The 14624-nt window shown below is 38.5% G+C and overlaps 1 protein-coding gene across 5 annotated transcripts in view; it reads left to right on the top strand.

The window, feature by feature from the left end:
• ADARB2 (adenosine deaminase RNA specific B2 (inactive)) overlaps positions 1-14624 on the top strand; it is a 489405-nt gene that overhangs the window by 285605 nt on the left and 189176 nt on the right. For 4 of the 5 annotated variants that reach the window (XR_015740136.1, XR_015740137.1, XM_087916598.1 and 1 more), the window contains exon 3: positions 1959-2006. The exons of the other annotated variant lie outside the window; for it this stretch is intronic. Coding sequence is in view for 2 of the 4 variants with exons in the window: in XM_087916598.1 (XP_087772724.1) it covers positions 1959-2006 (48 nt within the window). In the remaining 2 variants the exon portion in view is untranslated. The remainder of the gene's footprint in view (positions 1-1958; positions 2007-14624) is intronic. 5 annotated transcript variants of the gene reach the window in all.

The raw sequence follows: 14624 nt of genomic DNA, 5'->3' as shown, positions 1-14624 counted from the left end.
GAGTGGGGAGGGAATGGGGATTTTACAGTGTCCTTCCCCTGCCATGCCCACCAAGCCACGCCACACCCACAGAACAAAATTTGAATCCCACCACTGATTCTGACCAGTGTTGGTGATAGAAACATTTATAGAACATGATGGTATTTTAAAGATAATTCCATTGCCACCAAATTCATATGGGATTATCCGTATCAACAAGTGTCAACATTAATAAATATATAGATTGAAGTAGCTTGAGTATTCACTGCTTGATAATTTAGTTCTAAATTTACAATTGCTCTAAAGGCAATTGCAGACAAAATATTTTAGGAACAAGGAATGTGTCGTAATATTTGTAACTTCCTTCCACATGGCTGACTTGTTCAGGTGAGCCAGCCTTCCATACCTTGGGCCCCTCTAGATGTCATGATCAAGAATGCCCGTTAGTAAAAGTTGTACTTCAGAATAGCAGGGAACCCTGGGGTGGAAAATGTTGAGTCAGAGAATTAGCTTCATGGACTTCAAGATTTATTTACTGTCTACACTTTCAGGTTCTTTAAAGTGACTAGGAGACCTTCAGAAGGAGATTGTGCATCTAAACTTAACAGTGCAATTTTTGGTGTAACAGTGTCTATTCAGGATTCAGACTGGAATCTTCAGGAAAGACTTCAGGAAAGACTGGGATCTTTCCATTTCTATTTGGAGATATCAAAAATAATACACTGAAACTCTTCACTTTTATTTTTCCTGTTTCTGGTGTGAACTCTCATGCAAGTCTCAAAATTACTTTCTTACTCTTATGGTAAAAAACAAATGGGGAGGGAGGAAGGAAGAGAGGAAGAAAGGAGAAACATAAAGCCAAACAGATAGAAAGAGAGGTAGAGGGGAGAGAGGGAGAGAGAAAGGAAGGAAGGAAGGAAGGAAGGAAGGAAGGAAGGAAGGAAGGAAGGAAGGAAGGAAGGAAGGAAGGAAGGAAGGAAGGAAGGAAGGAGAGACATAAAGCCAAACGGATAGAAAGAGAGGGAGAGGGAGAGAAGGAGAGAGAAATGGAAGGAAGGAAGGAAGGAAGGAAGGAAGGAAGGAAGGAAGGAAGGAAGGAAGGAAGGAAGGAAGGAAGGAAGGAAGGATGGATGGAGAGACATAAAGCCAAGCGGATAGAAAGAGAGGGAGAGGGAGAGAAGGAGAGAGAAATGGAAGGAAGGAAGGAAGGAAGGAAGGAAGGAAGGAAGGAAGGAAGGAAGGAAGGAAGGAAGGAAGGAGAGAGACATAAAGCCAAACAGATAGAAAGAGAGGGAGAGAAGGAGAGAGAAATGGAAGGAAGGAAGGAAGGAAGGAAGGAAGGAAGGAAGGAAGGAAGGAAGGAGTGATATAAAGCCAAACGGATAGAAAGAGGAAGAGGGGGAGAGAGGGAGAAAGAAAAGGAAGGAAGGAAGGAAGGAAGGAAGGAAGGAAGGAAGGAAGGAAGGAAGGAAGGAAGGAAGGAAGGAAGGAGAGACATAAAGAAAGAGAGAGAGAGAGACAAAGGCAGACAGAAAGTGGAGGGGAAAAGAGGGAGGGAGGAAAGGAGAGACAATCAGACATAAAGAGGAGAGGTTAAACAAATGGAAGGAAGGAAAGAAGGAAGAAAGAAAGAAAGAAAGAAAGAAAGAAAGAAAGAAAGAAAGAAAGAAAGAAAGAAAGAAAGAAAGAAAGAGTTGTAATGACACAAGCTCTTGCAAATCAAACCTTGCTTCCTCCTTGCCAGACATCTGGTAAGCACCCTTTAGAAATGATGTTTATCAAGCATGTTATAAGCTCCAGTAATTTGGCAAATCTGCAGCTTTCAGCCTAGGGCTTTTGCGTCATAAGAACCTGCTCTATCACCTAACCTTTTTACTGTGCAACCTGTCAAAAAGAATTTCACCCTTTTTCTCCGTACAAGGGATCAGAGTAGATTTAAAAACAGCACCTAAGCTGACCTTTTCTGCATTTCCTTCCAGCCCGGTGTATCTCAGGGAGAAACTCAGACGTTCTTGGCCAGACAAAAGGTACTGTTTCTGAAATAGCAGCCAACCAAGTTGGAGTCAAGGGGAAAAGGGTGATATCAGAACTTGTTTTGTCTAGTTCATTCCATTACTAGGGAAAAGATGAAAATGTGGAAAAACACAACAAGAAATCTTGGTTAGCAAGCCTTTCCATAGAGCGGAGAGGTCATCCTAACCAAATCAGTGAATTAATTGACCCCCACAAAGTGTCAGCTGGAAAAGGAGAGAGCAAGCCACCAAACAAAGCCAAATCTATTCCCCTCCCCCTCCCGATTATTACAGCACTGATCTTTCGGCTCATAAAGTGCCAGTTCAATAAATTGCATTTAAACTCTTTGGTCACTCTGTAATGGTATATCTGAGGTTATCCCATCTATTAATTATGCAAGAAGAACACATTAATATAATAATTCTGAACTGAATTTATGCTCTCTGGGAATTCATTTGTTCTTTTACAAATGAACTTTGTCCCTAAAAAACACAGATGTGCTTTATTTGCCGTGTAGACTATCTTGTTTAATTAGGCCTGATTTCTGAGGACAAGCAAGGGTGAATTATGATGCTTCCATGTCATTTCCCTCTAGTACCAGAGTTAAGTGAGGCCAAATCTACCATTAGACACTTTTATTTCTGAAAGCTGATTTGGAGGAAATCTATCTATTTGGAGGAAATACATCTATTAAAAAGGCAGGAAAACATTGGGTATGTAGGAGCCACAAATTGACTAGCATGTCCCTAATTTTTTTAGGCAGAAGGACTATTCGTGGCCTTTTCAGCTTGGTAATTCTATGTTTACATTTCATTTGACACCTTGACTCTAATGGTAACTTTAGAACTGGCAAGTTTGAAATCAACCATAATACTCTTTCCATAAAATGCCCTATCTGGGGATGATGATGTTGATCATCCTCATCCTCATTCTCCTACCTTCAACAGGTTCTAGGACAGCTGTTGTTCAAGAAGCTGCCTTCTAGAACAACAGCTGATTGCCCAATCCATTTTCCCACCATCACCCATGGAAAGATGCTAACTTGCCCTCAACAACCTCTAACAATGGAGCAAGGTTATTTGGCATATTATTATATTTTTATTGCAGAGAAGAGGCATTTCTTTCTCAGGTGCCAGAATAATTCATTTCCCTTTTGTGTAATTGGAGGGATTTAATTTGAGGCTCTGCTTCTAGTTACAAAGTGATTTGGGCCGGTCCTCATTATGATTGTTTCTGGTAGTTGTTTCTGTTAAGAGCATTGTTTTCTATATTGCCCTCATTTATTGACTAACATATAATTTGATTGGTTGATTTTTATAAACTGCCTGACTCTCATCAATTCTGGGACATGTTTCAGATATATTACGGATAACAATTCTGAGAATTCAATTGACCATGCTAGTTCAGAATTTTGGAAGTTATCATTCCAATAAATCTAAAAGGCAGAATAGAATAGAATAGAATAGAATAGAATAGAATAGAATAGAATAGAATATAGGTGGAAGGGACCTTTTAGGCCTTCTAGTTCAACCTGCTTAGGCAGGAAACCCTACACCACTTCAGACAAATGGCTATCCAATCTCTTCTTTAAAACTTCCAGTGTTGAAGCATTCATAACTTCTGGAGGCAAGTTGTTCCACTGATTAATTGTTCTAAACGTCAGGAAATTTCCCCTTAATTCTAAGTTGCTTCTCTCCCTGATTAGTTTCCCATTGCTTCTTGTCCTGCCCTCAGGTGCTTTGGAGAATAGCTTGACTCCCCCTTCTTTGTGGCAGCCTCTGAGATATTGGAACACTGCAAGTCTTTCTTTTCATCAAACTTTCTTTTCATCATACCCAGTTCCTGCAACCGTTCTTCATATGTTTTAGCCTCCAGTCTCCTAATCATCTTAGTTGCTCTTCTCTGCTCAGAAGAATTGGAAAAGTTGTATTTTATCATATAGTATTCTGATAGTTTCTGAAAACAGTTCAAAGACAAGTGATGTAAAATTCCAATTAGAAACCATTGGAGCTTATAAGCCTTACTATGGCCAGTTCAGACTCTGATAAAGAAACCAACAAGCCAGTTCCAATTGCTGGCTGAATCACTACTTGTGGAACTTCAGACAGAAGATATTCTGTCAGGTAATCATGCACACAGTTGCCACTAGTCTTGGAAGATGAGAAGTCTAAGCTGTCATCCCTTCCTGGGTAAGAGCTCACTGTGATGAAAGGAGAGCAGAGCAAAGGCATTCTGCAAGGTTTCTCACAAGAAAGGAAACAAATTTCTGAATGAACAACACTAGGGTTGCTTCTGTTTAAGAAGTGCAGCATACTCAAGTTTCTCCATTGGCAGCCATTGTTCATTTAATGAGACTCCATGTGCCTTGACATCTGATTTGAGCTTCAGTTGCAGGACATGATTTTTCTCCTGAGGGGGGCGGGGGAATCCTGTCAGCCTGGAAGCCATATTTTATTTGGAAGCTTCCAGGCTACCACATTTAGTGCCTGGGAATTTGGGAGGGGGAATTTCATAGTGAGGTAGAAGATTAGACTCAACAACATTCTTTCTCAGAGAGTCAAGGGCATGTTACCCTGCACCTGGAGAGGAGTGTCTAGAGGAAAGTCTCCAGTTGGGAGGTCGATTTGATTGGGCCATATGATGGACTGATGGGTGCAGGGGATGATCTGTTTTCAGTAATGTTTATTAGTTTGGAGTTGGTTAGTTGAGGTGTCCTAACAGATTGCTAGTTATAATCCAGGAGTCTCCAAATTTGGCAACTTTAGGACTTGTGAACTTCAACTTCCAGAATTCCTCCGCCAGCCATGCTGTCTGGAGAATTCTGGGAGTTGAAGTCCACAAGTCTTAAAGTTGCCAAATTTGGAGACCCATGCTGTAATCTGTAACTTTACTGTTCTCCAAAACATCTATATCAGGACTGTCAAACTCCCAGCCCGCAGGCGGGATGTGTCATATGCTGACCACACTTATACCCAGTTTAGTGAAGGGGAAAATAGTCCCAATACATCGTGTGACAATGACATGAGTTTGATACCCCTGATCTATGTGCTTTCCTTCAGATATTTCTGAACTCAATTCTCCACAGCCTACTGATAAGGTATGCTGAGGAGAAGTCACAACATTTGGAGAGACTCCTGTGTGTGCTTGAGAAGCTATGTCATCTCATCAATACATTCCATCTCATAGATACACAAGACATTTTGAAATGTTTATCATTTTATAATTCCTTTCAAATTTACATAGCTTTATTTTAGTGTTGTACGTTAAATTTATGGAAGAGTTGTCCACTGTTTATGGCTCAGTACCAGGGGTGGGATTCAACCGGCATTATTACTGGTTTGGTTATTACATTTTGTGTGCGCATGCAGGCTTCGCACACATGCACACCTGACGCGTGTGTGCACCATGTATAAAACCTTAAGCTGTGCCGCCCGGACAGCTGAAAAGCACTGTGCGCAGGTGCGCAGCATTTGAAAAGCTTCTTTTTCCCTGCTTTTTCAACCTCAGCTGTGCCACGCAAAGCAGCTGAGGTTGAAAAAGCAGGAAATAAAGGACAGCTAAGAGCCCAGGTGGGCAGGTGGGCCAAACAGCAGCAAACACAGAACCAGTTCAGTGTCTGCTGCTCTTCAGAACTACCGGTTCTATAGCGCTGGGCAGAACTGGTGGCATCCTATCCCTGCTCAGTACCTATATGGCTTGTTTTCCATGTGGCCAGTCCCATGAGACCAAGGCAATGTTTAGAAAAACCATTCTGGAAAGGAAATAAATTATAACAGAAGATAATATTTGTACTCAGGTTTGAACTGTGAGGCCTCTGAGCTTGGTTGTTTTCTTGCAATCATTTCATTTCCCATATCGGTAATATTATCAGTGCTAGCTCTGAACATGTTAGCTAGTTGGGTAATGAAAATGCAAGAAAATAACAAAGTACTGTCCTACACTGAAATCATAAGCGCTTTGAGAAGGTAAAAAAGGAACATGTGTTTGTGTGTGTGTGTGTGTATTAGTTATTTATGTTTCTTTCCATTTTCCATTTCTCCTTTCCGTTCTAGGACACTCAAGGTGACTAACAGTTAAAATAAGATGCAACATTGGAGAATGGTTTTAAAATGCACGAACAATAGTTAAGTGAAAAGACATTGGGCTGACTTCCTTCCTTCCTTCCTTCCTTCCTTTCATTATCTTTTTCCTTCACTGTCAGAAGTTCAGGCTTAGTTCAGGTTTGGGAAAATAGAAATGATCACAGAGAGCCAATAAGAGATCCTCATTCAGCCAACTCAATAATGGCTTTTAACAATTAATTTTTGTGGATTTCTCCTTTTTTCCTTTTTAATTCTTCCTCCTCAATTATTCATAATGAAGCCACAACTGACATCTGCTTTGTATAGTATCAAAGCACTCGTAACGAAATATCAAGAGATAACTTGAAGGAAATAATTTCTGATCTTTCCCAAGCAATTATTATGCATAACCCTGATAAATTAAACTTTCAAATTCAGAAAACGCTAGGCCCAGCCATGCTTTGGAGTAACATCAAATGATTACATTCTTCCCAGGTGCTGCTTAAAATACATCTGGCAAAATAAATGGAGAAACAGATGCTCCTTAATAAGGAGCCAGTCTTTCTCTTAGACATCTGCTGAACAAGCATCTGTCAGCTGACTCTGGATCACCCTGGCCCAGAAACCTATTTCATTCCTTTGAAAGTCACACTGTAAAAGAGAATGCAGGGGTTCTCGATACATCGAGACAAGTTAGGAGTAAGATAGGATTATGGCTGATCAGAAGCAGAGCCTTCATTGGGCTTGCCCGAAGATTTCAGAATGATACAGAAACACAACCAGAGCTGGGCTGCTGGGGGATCGCAGGGGTTCGGGAGAGCCCCTAACTAAGATTCGGTGCAGTTCGGAGATCCCCCAAATCCCACTCCTGGCTGGCCTCGCCCACTCCCCTTCTCCCCTCCCAGGAGTCCCCACGCGGCCTGTTTTGGATGCAGATAAGTGCGGGACGCACGCAGAGGCTCGGGGAGGGTGAAAAACAGGTCTCCCGGAAGTTTGGAAAGGCCAGAAATGGGCCCGTTTCCAACTTCCAGAGAGCCTCCAGAGCCCGGGGAGGCTGTTTTTGCCCTCCCGGAGGCTTGGGGAAAGGCAAAAACCATCACCTCGCCATGGTGCAAGAGGCTGACTAGGCCACACATACCACACTTACCCAGCAACTAGGCAGAGAACCCGTTGCTAAAATTTTTGAAGTCCACCCCTGGACACAACAGACCAAACTGACCATGTACAAGCTACACAAGTGCTTTAATTGATATGTACTTTGAAGAAAAGCCAAAGAGAGGACTTGGCTGACTTCCCTTGGCCCAAAGGACAGGAGGCCATGGATATTCCCACTATGTTTCCAACGGTAATAAAACAAGGAGAGGGTTAAAGGTCTTTAAAAAGCTTGATCAGTCTCATTGTTTCAGAATTTTTCAATGTTTTGGTCTTTTTTCCCACCTAGCCTTTTGGAAAGCATATAATAATTTTAAAAAAACTCAATTTCTATGCTTTCTAAAAAGAAACAAAATTAAGAGTTTTGGCCTCATTGCTCAGACTGCTCTGGGAGATTTTAATTGATGTAAGGAGACCTTTTTGGTAAATCTCTCTGAATACCATCTCTTGTAGCCTCAATTAAGTGTTAGTGGTAGGTTAAGTAAATAACCCCTATTGTACTGTCTTCGGTATGGTTTCCTCTAAAATTGTGCTTATAAATTGCAGCACTAGGAGTAAATCCTATTTAATTTAGTGAAATTTATAAGGGTAAGACTGCAAATAAACACCTGAGTTGCAGGTCAGTATTTCTGTGCCAAAATAATCAGGAAAGCTCAGAATAAGACAGGGAAAGCTTTGATGACTTTATTATTTCATTCTTTTTAACTTGACAAGCTGGGGGTGGGGGGTGGGATTGAAATATATTTGCGTGCATATAACTGAAAACAAAAAGAGAAAAACGGGGACCATTCTAAGCAAAATGCAGTATATATACATAATTGAAACAACCCAGTTGTTAATTTTGTTTGTGTGTTACTCTAAGACTTTTAGGAGTGCTATATTGGATACTTTGAGTGCTCAAAAATTGGTCAAGCTCCCTTGCTATACAGATAGTCTTTAACTTACGACTGTTCATTTAGCTGTTCATTCAGGGTTATAACAGGAATGAAAAAATGACTTATTATTGCAGCATTCACATGATCAAAATTCAGACACTTGGAAACTGGCATTTACTTACGATGGTTTCATCATCCCAGGGTCATGTGATTGCCAGTTGTGACCTTCCCAGCTAGTTTCTCAGAAGCAAAGTCAATGAGGGAAACTGGATTTACTTAACGACTGCTTGATTCATTTAACAACTGTGGTAATTTGTTCAACAACTGTGGCAAAAGGATTGTAATATCAGTCATGACACACTTATCAATCATTTTCCTTAGCAATGGACATTTTAATCCTAATCATGGTTGTAAATCAAGGATTACGTATAAATCTTTATAATTTGTTAAAGAATTAGAACCAAGGGAAACTATTATCTGAGCATTGCCAAGATAGCTTGTTGGAAGGAGCATCTGGTTGCGGTTGTTGCAGGATTGCAAATGGTCACCCATTCAACTGATATAACTTTCAATTCAGTAGAGATTAGGTGATTTTGGGGAATTTCAGCTGGCCTAACAATGCAGGAACAAGGAAGTTGTCGTATTCTAGTTGTTGTTGAAGTATAATTTCCAGATATCTTGATTTTCCTGCAAGGAGACTAGTTCTCAACCTCAGCAATAAGACTAGCTTCCCAATGTGAGTCACATCAGATTTCAGTGTGTCACTATTATTTATCAGACATTACAATCTTTGCCGCATATTCTTTAAGGTAAACAAATAAGTTGAGTCACCAGCTCATGACACTATGCAATCCTCAAACTTTGGGGATCTATTTGATCCATTGTGAAGACTTCTTCGTATTCTATTCAATGAAGGATCTGAAAATGAATTGATCTTTACATAAAGAGATTAGAATGTTTAGATGTAATCAGTCACACTACAACAACACATAGTATACTTTGGATACCCACAAAAAAGTATGAAACAAATTTGTTTATGAAATTATGATAACTAATTTACATGTATCAGTTTTATAATATGGGTGATATGTCACATGTTATCTTTTCAAATGTAACTTTCTTCTGATTCCAAGTTAGACAGCATATTGTTTGTGTAACTTTTCATTTGTTTTTAAGATGATCTTCAGTACAAATGAATAACTGAAGTGATTTTTAAAGACAAGTTCTTAACCATCCTCTTAGAGATATAATCAAAATCTCTGTATGTGTATTCGCAGGGTTTCAAGCATTTTTGTTATTCAATGTAATCAGGGGCTGTAGAAGGTTTAAAAGGATTTCTTCAGAAATAGATGGCAACTGCATGACATGTTATGGATGGTTAATATTATGGGTATATCAATAAAATACTGTAGAAATGGCTTTGAACAATAACAACAAAGAACTACTGATTGCGCAGCCTCTTTAACAATCAGTTAGCATTGATTAAAAATGTATTCAACAGGCAGAAATAATTTCCTTAAAGTACTTTCACCTCAGTATAAATTCAAAAGTGCCATTGTATCTGCTCTTTGCACAAACTGAATCAAGTGGGCATTGGAATGTCATAACTGGTTCTGATTTTACTGCCACAACTGATGATGGTGGTGATGAGGATGGTGATACGGTAATCCCATGGCTAAAATAAGTTCTAATCCTTTTATTATTATTTTTCAAAAAGGGAATATTGCTGTTTTAAAAAGAAAATCAGTGGGAAGCAGCCTTCCTTACTCCAAATGATGCTGTTACACATGACCTCTCAACCTCAGCCCACTCATGATTACCTCTGGTTCATTTAAAAAAAGAAAACCAGAGCAGCTCTGCTGGCTATGATCAAGATACTACATCTTGTTTCTATAGAAACCAGAGAGATGTCTCTAGGAAGACTACAAACAAGATTTGAAGGCTATAACCCTTTATAATTGATTGGAGAGCCACCGCCAAGTATGTACCGAACAGTCAACCTATAGCCTTCTCAATGTCTTGCACTGGAATTGACAAACAACATGGCTGAAACAGCTGGGAATTTTGAGAGTTGTAGTCCAAGATGTTCGGGAGTTTTAAGGAAGCCTGATATAGACAGCATTGAACTAGAACATGTTTCCATATCTCAGTAAATTCCAAATAGAAGAATTGTCAGCCACCTCCATGCTTTCTAGGCAGTTCTGGGAGTTGAAGTCCACTCATTTGGAAACATTTGTTTGAGCATATAGAATGTAGCACACCCACCCACTGGGGCGGGGGGTGGAGGACATGATGATAATATGACAAATGACAAAAAACATTCCACTTCAAATCAGAAATTCTAAATCTTCATTATCCACTGAGTTTTTTATTTAAGATAAATAAAGATCCAGTGAAGAAATAGTACAGACTATCTCTTCAAGGTTAGTTTAACTAACTATTTAAGTGCACATTTTTTTAACATCATGGGATTGTTCTTACTATTTTTCCTCCTCTTTTATTGAACGACCCTATGACCATTTTTTTCAATGGGAGTGTCACAACAGGAAATGACTATTTCCGGATCATTTAAAAAAAATGAAATCTAATAAATTGACTGTGAACATGTATCAGCGGCTTCCTTAAGATTGGTATAAAAGATACAGAGGGACACTTTTACAGGTAGAATCAAATGAAAAGCAAAATGTCTAAAAGAAGGTAGATTATCAAAAACTAAAACAGCATTTGAACAGGGGATATTGGTAGAAGGACTGTTCCAATCCTCTTTTAACATATAAATAGATAAATCAGTTCTAAAGTGCCCTTTAAATTCCAAAGATCTACCTATATTAGCCTGCCAGTTTACTAAAACCAGCCAGAGATATTTCTTTCACACTCTATTATAAGTTGCATTTGAAAAGGATCTGTGAAAGATCCTTGTAAAGGATCACTTCTGTGTTTCAGAGTTTTTGCCCTAATAATAACCCAGGGACAAACTTAATTTTTCTGAATATTTGCTTTAGAAATCTCAACTGTTGCGACTGAACTGTTCTCTATGACCATAATTGTGATTAGAACTCCCCTTGCTAAACAAGATTATTGTTAAATGACTCATAACTGATTTTTTTTTACCTTTTGTGCCATGGTTGTTAAGTGTCTATGGAGATTCTCAGTCATCCAGGTCATGGTTGTCCCAAAGGTGTTTTTTTCACGTGGGTTCTTGTCTTCAAAGAAAAACCAGAAAGTCCAGTTGCCTCTTGAAAAAGCACCTTTGGGGCATGTTTGTTAAGCAAATCACTGCAGTTGTTAAGAGAATCATGCAACTCTAGCTTCCCCCTTTGATTTTGCTTGTTGGAAGCCAACTGGGAAAATCAAAAATGATGATCACATGATCTTGTAAATACACGCTGGTGCCAAGCACCCAAATTTTGATCACATGAATATGGGGATGCTACAACAGTCATATGTGTGAGGACTGGTTATAAGACACTTTTTTTCAATGCCATTGTAACTTCAAATGATTGCTAAATGAATGGTCGTAAGTCAGGGAACACCTGTAGTTTGCCTTTAATTGTCCTCAGGTTACCTTCAGCATTTTGTAAAAAATCTGATCACATAAAAAATAATAATCCTGAATGTAGGGAGGATAACTGTGCCAAGAAGAATGGAACAGAAATCCCACCAAGGCTCGGTTGAACTGCAATATGATTCCAACTATGCAAATTTAGCAAAATAAATCAGTGTAAGATCAAAGAGATCATGTAGCTTGTACGAGAAAGTATTCAAAAATTAATTGTTGGCCTTTAAGGATTATGATGTACTAATGCTTAGTTCTTCCATTTCTACATAGAATTTTATATTCAGTTCTGTGTAGTGGTGTTTTTTTTTTAATTTACATTGCAAGTTGTAATCTTGTTGACATGATCTATGAGCTATTCACATCATAGTTCCATTATATAGCCCACTGTATTTAGATGCTTGTTATTTATTATTCAGTCATCAGATTTCTATGCACTCCCCATCTCATCAAAGGCAACTCTGGGCAGTGCACAACAATCAATACAACATATTAAAATATATATAAACCCGCATATAAAAACAATTGTATAACTATAGAAAAATCAGTGTTAAAAATTACATTTTACTCAAATTGAAATATGCAAACCCAGGCATGAAGAGACTGTGTGTATCCATCTCAGTAGCGGAGCCATCTGAACATGTGTCTGCTTCTATGGACTCTCCAGGCCTAATGACATAATCAGATCCTGAGAGACTTCTCGAATATTAAAGAGGGTGGAGATAATCTAACTTTGGGCAAAGTATTATGGTTCCACAAGGGAGATGCCACAATAGAGAAGGCTTCTGAAATTGTGAATTTCAGGATTGCCTTAAGCTGCTATTTTAAACATTGGTAGCTTTGTGCAATTGTATAAGAGCTTTAGTGGCGCAGTGGTTAGAATGCAGTACTGCAGGCTACTTCAGCTGACTGCCAGCTGACTGAAGATCAGCAGTTCGATTCTCACCAGCTGAAGATTGACTGAGCCTTACGTCTTTCCAAGGTCAATAAAATGAGAAACCAAATTGTTCGGGCAAAAGGCTGACTTTGTAAACCGCATAGAGTGGGCTGTAAAGCACTGTGAAGCAGGATATAAATCTAGGTGCTATTGCTATTAGTGTTTGACGTTTTCCTTAGGGAAAAAAAGATAAAACCAGGTCATTGTAAAATGTATACAAGGATACAAGATATGGTTTTAAATAAAAATGCTACAATCAAAAAGGTCTTATTTTACATTGCTTAAAATTCATCTAAAGGTAGAGATTGAAAATTGCAAAAAATTACCCATCAATCTAAAAATGTTGCAAAATGAGGTTATACTTTCTTTTTTTTCAATCCAAGCCATATTTAATTGAAAGCAAATTCATTGGGTTCAACAAATGTACTTTGTATCAGTTTTTCTTTCTTTTCAGATTTCATTTTCTCTTTGACCACCTTGCTGAAATTGTGCTGTTTCCTTCTAAAATGATTCATTGCTTTTTATGAGGTCATTATGGCACAATGTAGCTTCAAATAATATTTCATCTCTTCAGTTGGGAGTGCAATACCATATATGGTGTGTGTGTGTCTCACAGGATAGATTATAATTTTATCTTGGTAACATAAAAAGTGCTCTGTTCTTTGATTAATATGATTAATATTCCTGTCCCTAAGTTTCACTGTCTAGGAAGCTTTGGAATTCAAGGTAAGTATGAGAAAGAATTATTTATTAGCTCCTTATGTTCAGCAGGCAATTATCTCAAGGGAGTTTCCCTATAGCAGGATTGTCCTAGTTATGATTTATAGCCCATGAAGTCTCCTTTTTATGCTTCCAGTAGTCAAGCAAATAATAAGGTATCCTTGTAGGCTTCTTGTGAAGGATCCGTGGGTGCCTTCAAAATACAGCCCTGTCCAGCTTAGTTTTCACTAACCATTTGTTTTTGGTAGCCCCACACAAGTTGCAGAATCAGAACTGGTGAACTTATAGTAGGCTAACATATATTTACAGTAGGAAATTATTTGTTTTAGCAAAACATAAGTTGGTCAAGACTAATGCCTACTATGTTTTAAAATCTAAGTGGTCCTCAATTTACAAAAATCCATTTAATGACCACTTGAAGTTACAGGATTTAGAGGTGTATGAGGATGTAAAGTTACCATTAGGTGAGCGTACAATAGGTTGCAAATGGGTGTATAAGATAAAGACTGGTGTGGACGGGACCATTACCCATAAAGCAAGATTAGTTGCTCAAGAATTTGCTCAGTCAGATAAGGACTATGATGAAATGACCATTGCAGCTTCTCTACAATCATGTGATTACATTCAGATGTTTGACAACTGACTCACATTTATGATGGTTGCAGGGTCCTGGAGTCATGTTATCCCGTTTTTGCAAATTTCTAACAAGCAAAGTCAATGGGAAAATCAGATTCACTTAATAAAAATGTTGTTGTACAATGGAGCAAAACTCACTTAATAAATTTCTTACTCAGCAAAATAAATTTTGGGCAAATTGTGGACCTAAGTTTAGGATTACTGCACTAATTGGTACCTACAAGAATCACTTCTGATTAGAGTTCAATTAGTAGACACAAGAGATGGGACCTACTCTGTTAGGCAAGCCATTCATTCATTCATTCATGCATTTATTAATGGAAGATCTAGCAGTACTTTGAGCCATTCAGATAACCCCATTCATAGTGTTATAGGCCCTAATAACATTATTCGGGCATACTTTTCAGAGATGTTTTGATTGCTAGTTTTGACAGTGAGATCCTATATTGGCAATGAGATTTGTTATTAATAGCTGATGTTTTGATTGATCATCTGTACTGCTTTCAGGGAAGGAAAAACAGAAGATAGTCATAGTCTCTCTTCTAATATCATAAATATAATTTTCTCAGTCTTTCTGCACATTCTTACATAAATGACCTTGAAATGACTATATACTGATGAAATGATTCCCATGTATGCAAGTTACCATTTTACTGAATTGGTTGCCAAATGCAAGCTCTCCTTTACTAATTGTA

This window comes from Pseudonaja textilis, chromosome Z (genome assembly GCF_049901715.1).
Source record: "Pseudonaja textilis isolate UNSWEBS1 chromosome Z, rPseTex1.2, whole genome shotgun sequence".
Classification (NCBI taxonomy): domain Eukaryota; kingdom Metazoa; phylum Chordata; class Lepidosauria; order Squamata; family Elapidae; genus Pseudonaja; species Pseudonaja textilis.
The sequence above is the reverse complement of the archived record's forward strand: the minus strand, read 5'-3'. Positions and strand labels throughout refer to the sequence as shown.